Genomic DNA, 16,419 nt, shown 5'->3' on the forward strand with positions numbered 1-16,419 from the left:
CCATCTTCTGTTCCAATTGTTCATTCCAGGCTGCATTTTTCCTCTGAAATTCGGATAAATTTAGTTTGGGAGAGCGACAAAGTTGTCACAAGAGCCGACATTTAAGACAGAAATATTTCCTGATATTTCATTTCAACCAATAAACCCGAAATCCCAACGTTATTCCCATAATCTCCTGATGTCTGGCACCCCAGGAAGCTCCTGTGTGTGGGTTTTCCTGTTTACAGCCCTGGAATTTGATGGATGAGGAAGACACTGACGCCCAAATTCCCCCCATACCCAAATCCCCAAGGTTTTCTATAAAAAGGAAAAATCAAAGCCACCAGAATTCCTCTGGCCGGAATGAGGTGTGTCCTTTGGAAAAGGGATCTCTGCTCCCGATATCCAAGGGACACAGCCACTCCAAATAAAGACATCCCCTCAAACCTGAAGATCCTCCAAGCAGGATTTTAGGCTCGGATATTGCGGAAGCACGTCCAAATTCGTGGAAAAGAAGGATCAGCAGCACATTCCCAGCCCTGGGACCTGCCAGGGAGGAGCATCCCTCACCTTCCAGGCTGAAAATCCTTTCTCCCAGAGCATCCACGATGTCCTTGAGGGCCGCCTCGTCGGTGACGTTGAAGAAGTGTTTGTCATCGGGGTCGCTGGCGATGAACTTGATCTCGTTCAGAAAGGCCTCGGGGTTGATCCCTCTCCTGTTGTAATAACCCAAGACCTGGGTGGGAATAAAATGCGAAGACTTTCATGGAATTTGAATTCCCAGGTGGTTTGGGTTGGGAGGGACCTTAAAGCTCATCCCATTCCATGGGCAGGGACACCTTCCTCTATCCCAGGGGGCTCCAAGTCCTGTCCTGCCTTGGACACTTCCAGGGATGGGGGGTCAGCAGCTCCTCTGGGCCATTTTCCCAGGATGGATAAAACCATCCTTTGGTGTGCCCACGTGGGAGAAGCCCCATCCTCGGATCGGACACCTCTTTGCGGGAACAACCAGAGGGACTGCTGCAATTCCTCCCAGCTGGACATTCCTCATGGAATCTGGGGCCCTGCCTGTCCCTGGGCCTGTCACCAGCCCTGGCAGCTGAGTCCCAAGCTGAGCATCCCAAGGGCAGCACCAACCGACCACAAGGACCACTTGGAATGCTCCAGGAGCAGCAGGGATGGGCTGTCCTGGTGCTTTGGGATTCCTGGAACACACAAGGACCTCTTGGAATGTTCCAGGAACAGCGGGGATTGACAGGAGCTCTTGGAATGCTCCAGGAGCAGCAGGGATGGACAAGGAGCTCTTGGAATGCTCCAGGAGCAGCACGGATGGACAAGGAGCTCTTGGAATGCTCCAGGTGCAGTGGGGATGGACAGGAGCTCTTGGAATGTTCCAGGAGCAGCAGGGATGGGCTGTCCTGGTGCTTTGGGATTCCTGGAGCGCCACCCCGCTCTGCAGGACTTCCAGAACCCACGAGTGCCGTCACTCACCGCCACCGCGTATCTGGTGACGTTGTCCCTCTCACTGTCCTCGATCACCTTCTCCAGGTCTGGGCTGTCGTGGGACTCTCCATCTGTGATGACAATCATTACTCTCTTTGCCCCTTTCCGGCCACCTTTCCGAAACGCTTCCGAGCTGCAAGTGAAGAGATGCCCTGGGCTGCTCAGCCCCGCCAGCTCCGTGGTGGCTCCGCCGCCCCACCGAGCCCGCCCCGAGGGGTCTCCGGGGCTGCTGCCCCTTGGGGAGGTGCAGGAACCCTCGGGAAATGCTTTGGGATGTGGGTTTCCCCACTTTTTGCAGGAAAGAGGCCGTAATTCGGCAAAATCGGATGAGGGAATGGATCTTGAGTTGGCCAGCGGAATTTGGCCTTGGCCTATGAGGCCTTTCCCTGTGAGGGAAAATTTCTTAATCCCATGATTCTGACAGAGCACTATCCCAAATCCCAGCATACTTATGGAAAAGGAACACTGAGCAGGGCTGGGGACTCTGTGTGACACAAATCGTTCAGGACCTTGCTCGGATCTGACCAGGATCCATCTAAAACTTTTCCAAGCTGCCCAGGGCAGTGCTGGAATCACCATTCCCACGGGGATTTCCAAACCACATGGATGTGGCACTGGGGACATGGTCAGTTGTGGCCTTGGCAGTGCTGGACTTGATCTTTGACCTCTTTTCCAACCTAAAATTCCATGTTTCCCAGCAGGAATACTGCTTGGGAAAAGTGCAGAAGCAAGGATCTGTCCCTGGAAAGGGAAGAGGTGGAGCTGTCTTGAGCTTCTGGGGACTCTCCAGAGATTTCCAGAAGAACTATAGGACCTGGGGCTGAATTTGGGGGCTGGGAGGGGAGAGGACACAATTCCAGAGCCTGCCCCAGCTGCAAACAAGGATGGAACAATTCTGGGAAGCGCCACTCTCCAAGCTTCCCCCAAATCACATTTTCCTACAAACCCTGGCGATTCCCCCGTTCTTGAGCAGCAAGGAAAACAAAGGGAGAGGGAAGGAGGGAACAAACCCAGGGATTTGAAGGTTTTCCTGGGAGCAGGACCAGGGCTGGGAGGGGTTTTACCGAGCGAACTCGATGCCGTAGGCGGTCCTGGTCTCGGTGCCCCCGCGCTGCTCGATGTGGCTGGCGGCCGCCACCACGTCCTGCACGGACCTGTAGTCGTTCAGATGGAACTCATGGACCACGTCCTCTCCGTACTGGACAACTCCCACCTGGGAACGACGGGAATGGCACCAGGAAGGCCAACAGAACGAGGTCCTGTCCACCACGAGCGCTGCCGACCGCGGCAGTCACCAGCCGCGGGTAAAGTTCTCTACGCTTGTTTTTTTTTTAATTCCATCGCCCAGTTTTCCCTCCATGGGGTCACTAATAATTCCCAATTTCATGGCTTTCCCCCCTGCTCTGCTCCCAAGTTTTGGGGTGATCCAGATGTGCCACGCTGCACCGTCTCAGTTTGGACCCACAGCATCTGCAGGTGGGACCAAACTGGGTTATTTGGGAAAATTTTGGGTGTTTCTGCTCAAATTCCTGCCTAAATCAACCCGTGATTACTTGGAGCAAGAGCTCCTTTCCATAGGGTTTCATCCTCCCAATTCCCATTGGGATGTGGGATCCCTCCATAGCTCTCACCTAGGGACATTAATGGGAGCATTTTCTTCCCATGGGATGAGTCAAAAATCCCAATATTTTGACAAATTCCAGCAGCTTGGCAGAAAAGGGACATTGGGAATGGCCCTGGGATGACACAAATGGTTCAGGGCCTCACCTGGATCTGTCCAGGACCGATGTAAAACTTTTTCAGGATATTTATCAGGAAGTGCTGGACTTCAACCCAAGGATAAATGCTGTTGGATCCATCCAGAACGATGATGATGTCCATGTAGGTCTGGCATCCTGTGGAAAATCCAGGGATTTATTAAAATTCCTCTTGCAAAGGGGCAGATTTACGGCTCCACTTCCAGCCAGGTACTTCCTCTTAGGATTTCTTGGGCGAATAAAAAAACCTGATTTCAATAATTTGGGAAAGAAACTTTGGGCTCCAGCAAGGTGGGGAGAAGCCACAGGAATCCTCTCTGCTGAGAAAAGACGGGATCACTTCCTAGGAATAACACTCAGCGGCATCATTTGGGATGCAGCTTTGGAATTTGATCCCGTTTAATATCATTCCACTCTTCAAAGAGCCGTTCCTGATCCCTGAGTCATTCCCAGCCCTGCCATGGAAAGCAAGGCGGGCATTTCCTCCCTTCCCATGAAATCCTCGGCAGCCAAAAACCCCGGAGGGGACCCCAAGGCTCGGCTCTGCAGCCGGAGCAGGAAGGATTTAAGGATTTTTTTCCAGTGGGGAGAATTGCTTAGGATCATCTCAGTCTTGCTGATGTTTTTATAGCATTCCTTGGAAAAGTGCTGGATGGTCCTGGATTTCAGGCTGCTCTTTCACCCTTCAGGTTTTTATGGATTAAAGAATCTGTGGATTGGAGTAACTCATGGATCACTGGGATCCTCTGTGTGCCTCCATCTCCATCCCATCCCGGGAATCAGGCAGAGGAGCTGACCCTGCATCCCACTAAATAAACACTTCACAAAACTCCCTAAAATCCCAATTATCCTTTGCAGCGAGGGCTGGCACCTAACAAGGAAGTTACACTGGGAATTCAATGATGCCTTTACTGCCTTGATCCCGAAAATCCCATTTTTCCCAGCCCCTCTTTATGCCCTGGGAATTTGGTGGTGGGTTCTGCCTTTCCTGCCTTGATCCTCCCAAATCCCATTTTTCCCAGTCCATCTGCCCTGGGAATTAACCAGCACCAGAGGGGTTCTGGAGCTGGGGAATCACATCCCATGGGATGAAGAGCTCCCAGGAGCAGGACAGGCTTCTGGGAATCCTTCCCAGCTCCAGGAAAGGCATGAAACTTCACTTCAACCCCCCAAAACAAAACCCTGGCTCCAAATTCCAACATGTTAAACTCCTGCTCAACGAGGGCTTTGTTTTGTGCAGCCAAAATGGGATTGGAGATGGGAATTTAGCTGGGATTGGAACAGGGATTGAAGCTGGGATGGGAGCCGGGATCTTGGTCCTCACTCTGCAGAGCTGGAGCCACGGTCCTGGAGAAGCGGAAGTTGGAGTTGACACGGGAACACATTCCCGTGGTGTAGTAGGAGCTGCCACACTCGTGGGACCACAGGGGGCTGCAGGCCTAAAAAATGGCAAAAAATCAGGATTTGGTTCAAAGGATCCCTTTTCCATGCTTTATTTTAATTTAATTTTCTTCCATTTTACTTCATTTAATTTTAATTCCATTTCATTATTATATCATATTACATTTTATTACATTCCATTTTATTTTATCAATAAACCCCCACAAATCTCCCCGCATTCCATAAACAAAATCCCACCTGGGGGAACCTCCCGCCTCCTCCCTGTCCCGGCGCACCTTCCCAAACTCCCAGCCCACATTCCCAGGAATGCTGCTCACCAGGAAGCTGCTGTCCCTGGGGTTGGTGGCCAGGCTCAGGCCCAGGCGCATGTTGTCCTTGCGCTCCGACACGTTGGACAGCGTCACCCGCCCTTGGGAGAGAGGCCGGGATCAGGGACATTCCCAGGAAATCCAGAATGCCCCCTGGAATCTCCGGAGCTACTGGGAATGGTGTGCCAGAGAGGAATCTCTGCTGGTGTAACTCCAGATTTTGGTGATTTTTGGGAGGTGAGAAAAAAATTTGGAAAAAAACAGAGTCACCCATTCTTGGGAGAGAGGCTGGGATTAGGGACATTCCTGGGAAATTTGGAATGGCCCTGAAATCTCTGGGGGAACGGGGAATTTTGTGCCGGAGAGGAATCTTCACTCCAGGTTTTGTAGATTTTTGGAAGGTGAGAAAAAAGTTGGAAAAATTGGGTTTTTCCCTACATGAACAACCAAGGAAGGGAAATTTTTCAGGAATGAGGCTGGGAGCTGGAGAGGAGGAAATCCCTTGGAGTGCTCAGCACCTCATCCTGGATTCCCGGGCTGGTGGCTGATCCATCCCTGTGCAAGATGATTGGATCAGGGACATTCCCGGGAAATCTGGAATGGCCCTGGAATCTCCGGAGCAACTGGGAATTGTGTGCTGGAGAGGAATCTCTGCCAGCTTCACTCCCGGTTTTGGGGATTTTTGGAAGGTGAGAATTGGGTTTTTTCCTAGATGAACGGCCAAGGAAGGAAAATTTTTTGGGAATGAGGCTGGGAGCTGGAAAGGAGGAAACCCCTCAGAGGGCTCAGCTCCTCATCCTGGATTCCCAGGGAATCCCTGTTTTTAATATGGCACAGCCCAGAAATTGGGAACAGCCCCCAGGGCAGCCCTGTCAGGCCTAAATGGGAAGGGTGACTGAGCTGTGTCCCAAATCCTGATCCTGAACCGTTCCTCTGGAAAACACAGCTCCCCCTTTGGAAAGCAAACTGGGAATCATGGAATAATTTGGGAATTTAAAGCCCATCCACTGCCACCTTCCACCATCCCAGGGTGCTCCAAACCCCATCCAACCCAGCCTTGGAGACACTTCCAGGGATCCAGGGGCTTCTCTGGGAATTCCACTTCCCAGGGAGGAATCCCTTCCCAATATCCTGTTTTCCAGGGATAATTTGGGATGTCTGGGACTGGAACACCATACCCAGGTTGAGCTTGGTGCAGTTCCCATGGCTGTCACTCAGCACTGGACACTTGTAGACGTCTCCAGTCTTCTGCTGCCCGTTGGATTCGTACGGAGCTCCCACCACCAGCCTGCGGGAAACACGGAGCCGTCAGCACCGGGACAACGGGAATCCCCAGGGAAAAATCCTCTCAGCCACAATTCCCAGGCTTGGGAGTGGCAGGGGAGGGCCCCAACTTCAGTGGAAGGAAAACTTCTCCTTCCCTTCCCACTAGAGCAGCAAAAATCTGGGAATGGGGCTCTGCCACCTGGAATTATGGAATTCATTCCCACCAGCTGCAAGGGACAGATTCCTGGTGGGGAGGGATCCAAACCCATCTGGAAGCTCAGGGAAGCAGCTCCAGGATGGCACCAAATCCCTCAGAATCATTAGGGATTGTCCCTTCTCTCTCCTGCCCACGGAGGAGCTTTTCCACAGGGTCATGGAATGGTTTGGGATGGAAGGGACCTTAAGGATCATCTCATCCCAATCCCCTCCAGGGGCAGGGACACCTCCCACTTCATCCCCAGAACATGGATGTGGATGCAGGATTCCAGCAGAACCAGCAGGAATAACAAGGAGCTGGTGGAGAACTTCCAGCAAATCCCACTGGGATCCACAAGGAATTTTCCCCTGGAAAATCCTGGAAAAGAGAATTTGCTCCTACCTGGAGTTGTTATGAACGGCCCTGAGCTGAACATTGGGATCTCCAGGGGTGGGTGAGGATGCTGGGAAGGAATTTTCCCCAAGAAAATCTTGGAAAAGGGAATTTGCTCCAAGCTGGGATTGTTACGAGCACTGGGAGATGAACATTGGGATCTCCAGTGGAGGGAAGGAAATTTCCCCAGGAAAACCCTGGAGAAGGGAATTTGCTCCAAGCTGGAGTTGCTCCAAACATTGGGATGTCCAGTGGACATTGGGAATTTTCCTGCTCCCCAAAAGAAGGGAGCTGCTAAATCCCATTCCCCAGCAAGGACACCAACTTCCAGCTGAGATATTTTTGGGACATCCAAACATTTCCCCCACTTTTTCTTGATCACAGCATTCCAGCCCTGCAACCCAAAAGCAGGAAGAGCGCAGGACCTAAGGAATGCATCCCTTCTTTCCAGGCTATCCCAAAAATCCTCGGCACCACCAGCTGACGGCAACTCCTGCTTCCAAAATAAATGGGAATTTTTATTTTTTTTTAGCTTCCCAAAAATCCTATGGATGCAACCGTCCCAGTCTGGATCTCCAGATAAACAGGAGCTCTTTTGTTCCACAGGGCCCTTCCCAGCAGCTGGAAAAGCCACCGGCACAGATGTTCCCTGTTAGACCAGGAATTGTCATTGCCTAAAAATGCTGCTGCTCCAAAGACAAACATCCCATTCTTTTATCCCAAACCGGAACCGCTCACCCAAGGAAAAGCTCCCCAGTCCAAGGATCCTCATGGAAACACTTCCTGAATTACGGCTTAATGTGGGAATTCGCAACGGGAAAATCATCTCCAGCTGGAGCTGTCCTCAACAGCATCCAGGAAAATCTGGGATTTTTCAGGAATTCACTCATTTTCCTGAGGCTCTCCCACACTCTCATGTCCCTTTAGGTGGTGGAGAGGAGGGAAAGGGTGGAAGATCAGGAAAGGGAATGGGAAAACCTTGAGGATGAGGAGGAATAAAGGTGGAGGCTCCTTGGAAAACAAGGATCTCCTGGTGTAATTCCCAATTCCCAAAGAATTTCAGATACATGGAATTTCATTAACTTCTGGGAGCAGCTCCAGCTCGATGTGCCCCCCCATCCTGCAGGGAATCCTCTTGGAGACTTTTCCATGAATTAATATTCCCATATTAATGTGATCACACCATCCATTAATCAATATTCCCAAAAAATCCATCGGGTTTGGGGTCGGATCATCCCTTTGGGATGACGAGGCAGACCCAAAGGAAACCCAAACATTCCCAGCTTTTGCCATGAATGTGGGGCGGCTGCGGAGCTCCTGAAGCCGGAATTCTTGTCTCCCAAAAAACAATGGAATTGTTTTCCCTTTTTGGTTAAATGGGAGCGATTCATCAGCTGGAGCTGTCAAATCCTCATGGAAACTTGGCAGCTCGGGAAAAAAGGCTTTTCCAGCTGTTTGGAAGGTGTTTTTAGGGATGCTGCTCCGCTCTTCCTTTACTTGGAAACTCAGGCTAGAAATCCTGGATTTTTCCTTCCAAAAAACAAAAAAACCCCAGGGATTTGGGATGGGTTATCCCAAATTCCCAAAAATATCCAAATAATCCAGCTCATTCCAAGAAAACTGGAGCATCCTGCTATAGAAGGGAGACATTCCTGGTTTTTTTTCAAGCTTTCCCCCTCCACACATCCTGGGATCATCCCAAATCTCCCAGTTTTTCCCTGGATTCCCAAGAGGGAAGCATCACAACTTGGCCAAAAAATGAGGCTTTGAAAGAAAATCAGAACCAAACAATTCCTGCCTCTCCTCCCTCTCCATTCCCGGCTCCCGGAGAAAACAAAGGGGAAAAAACCAACAGGGATTAAGTGGGAAAAGCTCTGACTGCTCCGAGCTGTCTGAGGATGGATTTTTAACTTTCATCCTGAAAAAAATAAGGAGAGAAAAGCAAGAATATCCCGGGATATTGCTTCCCAAGCAAAGCCCAGCGCTGGGTCCCGATTCCCAGTTTTCTGGCCAGGCTGGGAATGGGATGTGTCCATGCCTGCAGGCTGGGAAAGGCTCCAAACTAGCAAAATCCAGGAATTTTGGAATGGTTTGGGTGGGAAAAAACCTTAAAGCTCATCCCATTCCACTCCTGAGCTCCAGGCCCTGATCCTGGACAATCCTGGTCCGAGCCCGGGCAAAGGGAAAAGGAGGAGGGGAAAAAAAAAAGAGGGAAAAATCTTCTGGCTGGATTGAAAGCCAGAATTGTGCTGATCTGGAAAAACACTTCCAGGGGTTTCTGTTTTCCAGCTCCTGCCAGAGGTTTTCTTGGCTGGAATTCTCCCGTGGCTTGGCCGCGGCCGGAGCGCTTGGAATATTTTGGTGGAAGCGCAGAGAATTCCATAATGTCTGCTCCCAGCTCTCCCTCCCACCCTGGGATGAAGGATCTGTGGCATCCCACCCTAGTCCCAGTTTTCTTGGGGATTTTCCCTCTTTTTGGCCTCGTTTCCCAGAAAATCATGGAATGGTTTGGGTCATTCCAGCCCCAATTCCAGAGGTTGCCCCGAGCTGGATTTGAACATCCCAGGGATGGGGTGGCAAAAAATCTGGGAATCAACAGTGGTTCTGAAGGAGAAGGGTTTGTTTGGGGTGGAAACAGGAGACTGGGAAAAGTCACCTGGGAAATCCCCAGTTTTCTTGGGAATCTCCAGAGGGAAGTGGAGATGCCACAGGACCGTGTGGATACAGATCCCAGAACGGCTCCTTGGAAAATCCCGGCTGAGCCAAGAACCACGGAGAGGCCTCACCTGGAAACATCTCCTTAAGATCCCCAAAAAAACTCTGGGGAAAACGGGAATGTGGCATTCCTGCTGCTCTTGGTACTCCAGAGGTCCTTTGCTTCCGTTATCCGCTGTTTTCTGGGATTTGGGGTCCGGATCTGTCACCGCTGCCTCTCCCTGTCTGCGCCCCAGGATTCCTTGGAAAAGGAACTTTGGGATGCTCCCAGGGAGGAGTTTTGGGATCAGAACTTCCCTTTGGATAAGTGGGATATGAGGCTGGGATAGGGAAAGCTCCCCAAGAAGACCCACCATACCAAAAATTCCAGGAACTGGGCTCCAGGTGCCCCCCTCCAGGATTCCTTGGAAAAGGAGCTCTGGGATGCTCCCAGCCACAGCTCCTGGAATGATGGGAAGCACCCTGGACTTGGAACACTTGGAAGGGGCAGATGAAAGATGAAGGGAATTTTTTTCCCTTTTTTCCCTGATCTTGAACCGCCGGGAAGATTCTTCGCAAAATTCCATGAGATTCCAGGTTGTGCTTGCCCCAAACATCCAGGAGCTCCCATTCCCAGGAGAGCTTCCAGGTTTTAGGGGATACACATCCCATATGTGGGAATCCTGCGCATTATTCCCAAAGAAATCCACACCCAGCATCCAACCTGCTGGGATTTGGGATTCAAACCCTCCAAAACCCTTTTCATCCTCCCAGGAATTCCTTCTTAGCATCCCAAAATTCCTCCCAGGTCATTTTGTCCCAGCAGCACAGGGAGTTCCCATTTTTCCCAAAAGCCCCCAGTCTGGACACTGGAAATGCTCCGATCCCATAATTCCAGGTCCCCCTTTCCCTGCCTGCTCCGGGAGAGGGAAGCTGCCATTCCATGGAGCTCCTGTGCTTTTTGGGATGGGTTCCAGGCACCTGTCGTCATCTTTTCCATCCCCACTTGGAGAAGGCACCTCCAGCTCCACGGAAAAGATGGAAAAAGTGTGGAAAAGGAGGTCTGGAAACCCCTCACTGCTCTGGAAAATGCCGGAGCAAAATCAAATCCCACATGGATGAGCTTTTCCAGCCTTAAATATCCAAGTGGAATTTTTTTCCCCCCCAGAGTTCAATAACCTGAATTTTTTTCCTCACTGATTTTCCTCATGGATTTTCCGCTCTCTGGGATGCACTTCCATGAGTCTGGGTGGTTCCTTGAAAACTCTGGAAAAGGGGAAAATTCCCGACTTCCAAAAATACCTGGAAAATCCAATCTGTTTGGAGCCACTCCAATCTTCCTTTAGAAATATATGGAAAAAAACATAAACACAAAATTCTTGGAATCCGTTCCCAAACAATTCCCGGCAGCCAAAAGCAGCATTAAAAGGCTCAGACTGAAGGAGAGGTGCCAAAATCCTCGGATTCCACGCCTGGAATTTGGCAGCTGGATCCCAGCACATCCATGGCTGGGATTCTGAGAGAACCCCAGAGTCTCTGCTGTATTCCAGTGGATTTTGTGGAATTCTTTGGGATGGGATTAGAAGATGCTCAGCAGGAATTCGGGTCTCAGGACATTCCCTTTCCTTCCGTGTCCTGCCAGCTCCTGGAATTATCCAGCACCTGGAATTCTGATCCAGCTCCCTCTGCACATCCATTGGTTTTTATTCCAGAGGTTTCTGGTTGCTCCCAGGTTTCTCCATTTTTCAGCTGCGTCCACATTTTTCCCTTGGAATTTTTTCCCACCCAATTGCAGATTCCAGCAGCGCTGTCCTGAGTTTTATCCATAGGATCCTGCTGGAAAAATCCCATTTTTCCAAGCAGAGGAACCAACAGGAGGAAAAACTAGAGGTGGATCCTGCGGATGTTGCCAGGAAAAGTTGGGAAAAGAAGCCAGGGGTGGTCTTTGGTCCTGCTTGGGAAAGCAGGAAAAAGTTCCCAGTTTCCAGGGAATTCAGCCCTTGGCCACCCCACCAGTGGTGGTAGCATAGAAAAAAGGGATAAGAGATCCCAAAATCCCAGGAATTGCAGCCCCTCAGCTGGGATGGAGCTAAAACAGCTCCTATGGATATAACTGGGATGAGAATATTCCCAAAATTGGCATTTTCCCAGCAATTTCCCTCAGAATCCCGGGAAATACTGAACTTCCAGCTTTCATCCCAAGGCATCAGCCCTTCCATAGGATGCACAATCCCAGTAGGAAAAACTCCCAGTCCTGGTGGAAAACAGGGCTGGGAGCCATGGAAAGAGAGACCCCCGACTTCCCAAAATTCCGTGGAATGGGAATCTCAGGCTCAGGACACAGGAGGGTTTTCCAAAGGTGGCAAAGGTTGGATTCTGGAATTCCAGAAGAATCCATTGCATTAATTAATGTGATTCAGCCTGGATTCATTCACCTTGGGGGGGGCAGATCCTGAATTCCAGGGAATTTCATGGGCTTTGGAGCATCTGCGTGCGCTCCTGGAATGCACCAAAGGTCTCTGGGTGGGATCCCCTGGGATTCATTCCCCTGGGATCAGCCCTGGATTCATCCCTGGGATCCCCCTGGGATCTGCCAAACCCACCCCAAATCCCAAACCTGAGCCAATCCCAGGCTCATCCCACATTCCTCATGGATCCCTTCTCCAGGCCCCAGCTCCTCCATGCAAACAGTAAAAACCAGGATGGCCTGGACCCAAATTCCAGATGGGATTCCAGCCCTGGGGGGCTCCAAGGAATCGTGATCCAGCCGGGACACCCCGTCCATACCCACCCTTCCCAAATTCCCAATATTCCCTTATCCCACCAAAAACTCCACTTTTTTTAAGGAAAACCTTTCCTTCGTTCAGCACCACCAGGAGCAACCTCATCCTGGCCCAGCAATTCCTGGGAATTCTGGAGGCAATGTGGGGTGGGTTGGTGTAATTCCTGATGAAATTCCCGCTGGAATTCCCGGTTTTCCAGAGCCCACTCACCATTTCTTCCCGCCGATGTCGTGCTGCTGCACCGTGTATCCAAAGAAAGATTCCCTGGATCCCGCGATGATCTGGGGCCTCTTGGTGTCGATGTTGAAGGGATTCCCAAATCCTGGGGGGAAAAAAGGGGAAGGATCCATCAGCCAAAAAGCTGGAGAACACCAATTCCACATGGATGAACTCGGAATTCCGAAATCTCGGAGAGGTTCCAGCTTTGGAATTATTCCAGTCCCAGCCCCGCTCCGGGTGCTCCCACCTGGGGTTGGATTCGATGATTCCAGAGGCGCTTCCAACCTCTCCCACCCCGGGAAAGCTGCTCCTGAATTTTTGAAGATGCTGGGATGGGTTGATCCCATTCCCATCCCAGCCAGGATGGGAATTCCAAAGCATTCCAGCCCCGCCTCATCTGCAGCTTCCCAAAATTCTGCTCTCCATCCCGGAGTCCCCAGGGAATATCCAGTCCTGAGGATGGAGCTCAGAGCTCATTTAGGATTCAGAATTCCTGGAATTCAGCCCATTCCCAGCCCTCAACAGCTCATCCTGGGAATTTCCTGGACCAGGATGGGAAGGGGAAGGACCAAGGAGCTCCTCCCTATGGAATCCATGGATTCAGCCACTTCCATGGGGATCATGGGATGGGATCCATGGAAAAGGGATCCTGGCTGTTCCTGAGGGTTTTCCCAAGGATCCAAAGCTGAGATTCCCATTCCCTGTGTGAGGAGAGGCAGCTCCAGAGGGGGATATCCCTAAGGATGGAATTCCAGCTGGGACAGGGTGATTTTTGGGATTGGTCCTTTCCCTCTGGAAAACGCCGCTTCCCACAGAACAGGGGGAGCAGGATCCACGGCCTCCCAATCCCGGGATTCTGGTGCTCACAGGGGACAAATTCCAGAGACATTTCCTGTCCCTGGAGCAAAATTTGGGGAATTCTCTGGCAGCTCCTCCCTGTGTCTGGAGCCAGACCCAGGTGGGAAATTGGGGAATCAGGAATTGCCCTAGGATTGGGAATCTTGGGAATGCCAGAGATGCTACCCATGGGAACAGAGGGACACGGCCCAAATTCCTGGCTGGAGCAGCAGGATGGACATGGATAACCAGGATATCCCAGACTGGATTCCCTGAATCCTGCTGGATGCTTCATTCCAAGAAAAACCTTGGAATCCCCCTCCAGGACAGGGACGGGATGCTGAGTTTGGAATTTCTCGGGATATAAAGGAGCTGTCAGCAGGACAGGAAAATCCAGGATGGGAATGTTTGGATAGGCAGGAATGTCGGAGAAAAAGGGAATGTTTGGAATCCTAGGAACAAATCCGCTCCTGGAGCAGGGAACGGAGGAATCTGGCCATGGATTCCAAGGAGAAGGAGCTTCCAAATCATCCAGAAAGAAATTCTAGAAAGCCAGGATTAAAAAAACAACCCGGGATAAAAAAAAACCGGGAGACGGGGATGAGAGCCAAGATATTTTGTGGAGTGTTGACCTCATTTCACATCCCAAAGAAATGAAAACCTCGGGAGAGAGGGAAGCTGGGATTGGCCACGGAATGATGGGAAAGGGGGAAGGGCATCCGAGCACCCTGAATCAGAGGGAATTTTGGGAACTTCGGATTCCAGCAAGAAATTCCAAGATCCGGAAGAGTCTTGGACGCAAAGGAAGTGTTGGAGATGGATTTTCCTCTCAATTATCCTGGATTTTGCACTGCAGACCCCCAAGTTGAGGATTTTTGGGAATGGGAACACTGGGATAAATTGGAGAAACCCATTCCATGGTTTAGGGTAAAACTCTGGAAAAGGAACAAAAATAAATGAACAGAAATATTCAATGAAATGGGAAAACGGGGAGGAGAGCTGGGAGTTGCTCCTGCTGGAGCATCCCAATCCCAGGGAAGGAAAAAATCTGGGAGAGAAGATTCCAAGCAATGGATGGAACCTCAAAACTCCGACGAAAAGAAAGGAATAAAATAAATATTGGGAATATTCTAACCAGGAATATTCCAGCTGGCTCCAGCTGAAATGGGAATTTTAGGAGAGGTTTTCCGGGAGATTTGGGAGCCAGAGAGATTTTCCTGCTGGGAATCAGGAAAGTTCCCCCCTTTTGGTCACTATCCCAAAGAAGCGACCAAAAGCTCCAGGTTTTCCTTGGAATTCCCAGGGCAGGAAGCCTCAAACTCCTCCTTTTCTTTGGAGCTCCTGGAACATCCAAACTTTCCATTCTTGTCAAGGAAAACATTGGGAAACAAGAAAATCTTTAGGAAAGAAGGATGGGAATAAAACCCACCTTTCCTGCCAGGCTAAAAATCAGGATAGAAAAAGTCCTGGAAGGGAAATTTCTGGGATGGGGAGGATTCCAAAGGCCCCAGCACCAGGAAAAAAATGGGGAAAAACTGGGAGAGAGAAGGGGGGAAGGGGAAAAAATGGGGGGGGGGGAGAAGGAGGGAAAACTGGGGGGAAAATTGGAACAACTGGGGGGGGGGGAATGGGAATAAAGGAGGAAAAAAGGGGGGGGGAAATTGGAAAAACTGGGGAGGAATTAGAAAATTTGGAAAAACTGGGGAGAAGAGGGGAAAATTGCCCTGCCTGAATCCTTTGGGATTCCCAGCTTGAAAAGGAACTCTGGGAATTGCCTGGAAGTGTTTCCATGATTCCCAAACCTGGTTCTGCTTCCATGAAAATTTGGGGCTGGATTTTGCTGCCTTTGCCCCAGAGTTTTCCGATTCCACAGAAGAATATCCTGGTTTTCCTTGGACTGTCAGGAAAATCCAGCTTTTTTCCCTGGCTTCTGGCACTGCCCGAGCTCGGGGTGGAATTCCTGGAGAGGGAATATTGAGCTGAACAAGGAAAACTTTCTAAAGGATAAAGAAATTTGGGGATATAACTCTGGGAAGCAGCAGGGTGGGCTTGAATTCCTGGGAATCCAAGGGAATGCTGCCAGCTCCCAGAGTCTGTCATTGGCTTCAGGGAAAATCCTGGGATTTGGATGGGAAGCCGGGAATGCTGGGGATGAACAGAAGCTCAGTCATCCTGGAACATTCCTGCCTTCCCACAAAATTGTTTCCCAAAAAAACATTCCTGCTCTCCCAAAATCGTTTCCCAAAGCTCCGGAGGGGGCTTTGCTACAGCAGGACCTTGTGCTTCCGGAATTCCCACAAAATCCCTGGATCCAGAAACATCCAGGGACAGAAACTCCCCAGGATGGAAATCCCTGTGGGAAAATTCATGGCCAGAAAAATCCATGGATTGGGAAAAAAAAACTGGGAGAGAGGAGAGAAAATCAGGGAATGTTTCATCGCAGGGAGCAAATTCAGGGATCATTTCCACACATCCCAAGGCAGAATTCCCAAATCCCCCTTCCATGATCCCCCCTTTATGGACCAGCACCGTGTCCATGGGGGAATATCCCGGGAACCTGGCAAATCCCAGGATTTTTCCAACATCCCATTCCAGAGCCACATCCATGCCTCCATCCACACATGGATCCAATTATTTCAGGAAAAGCTGCTCGGCCGCGGCTCCCTTGAAAGGATCCCCCGGCAGAAAGGGAAAAAAAAAATCCCAAAAAGCGCCAATCCCATAAAAACCCCGAGCAGGCTGGCGCGTTTTCCAGCAGGAAGTTTGGGAATGTTTGCAGCTGGAGGAGGCGCGAGCCGGTGGCTGAGCTCCTGGCAGTGGGGAAAAGCGCTTTTTTCCCGATTTCCCCCCGGTTTTTTTCCCGTTTTCTTCCCACTTCGGCGGCTCCCGGCGCGGGTGGATTCCAGATGGGATTAAAGCAGGAATGGGGAGTCGCTTTTCCCAAGGAAAAAGCCCGGGGGAAAAAGCAGAAAGATCCATCCCAGCCCCCCCGGAGCAGAACGGGAGAAGCCACAGGATCAGCTCCTGGAGTTAAACTCCGCCTAAAGCCTCTCCTAAATTTAACCTCGAGCATTCCCCGTTTT

At 50.7% G+C, this 16,419-nt stretch overlaps 1 protein-coding gene across 1 annotated transcript in view; it reads right to left on the reverse strand.

Annotated features, from left to right (window-relative positions):
• The window catches only part of ITGA11 (integrin subunit alpha 11), a gene marked incomplete at its 5' end in the record, with an annotated part of 35,022 nt that overhangs the window by 18,284 nt on the left and 319 nt on the right, over window positions 1–16,419 (reverse strand). Inside the window, 8 exons of the mRNA XM_084213936.1 lie at window positions 550–715; window positions 1,471–1,615; window positions 2,547–2,695; window positions 3,250–3,377; window positions 4,564–4,678; window positions 4,958–5,049; window positions 6,127–6,236; window positions 12,491–12,602. Coding sequence (XP_084070062.1) covers window positions 550–715; window positions 1,471–1,615; window positions 2,547–2,695; window positions 3,250–3,377; window positions 4,564–4,678; window positions 4,958–5,049; window positions 6,127–6,236; window positions 12,491–12,602 — 1,017 coding nt within the window. The remainder of the gene's footprint in view (window positions 1–549; window positions 716–1,470; window positions 1,616–2,546; window positions 2,696–3,249; window positions 3,378–4,563; window positions 4,679–4,957; window positions 5,050–6,126; window positions 6,237–12,490; window positions 12,603–16,419) is intronic.

This window comes from Fringilla coelebs (genome assembly GCF_963513975.1).
Source record: "Fringilla coelebs genome assembly, chromosome: 12".
NCBI lineage: Eukaryota > Metazoa > Chordata > Aves > Passeriformes > Fringillidae > Fringilla > Fringilla coelebs.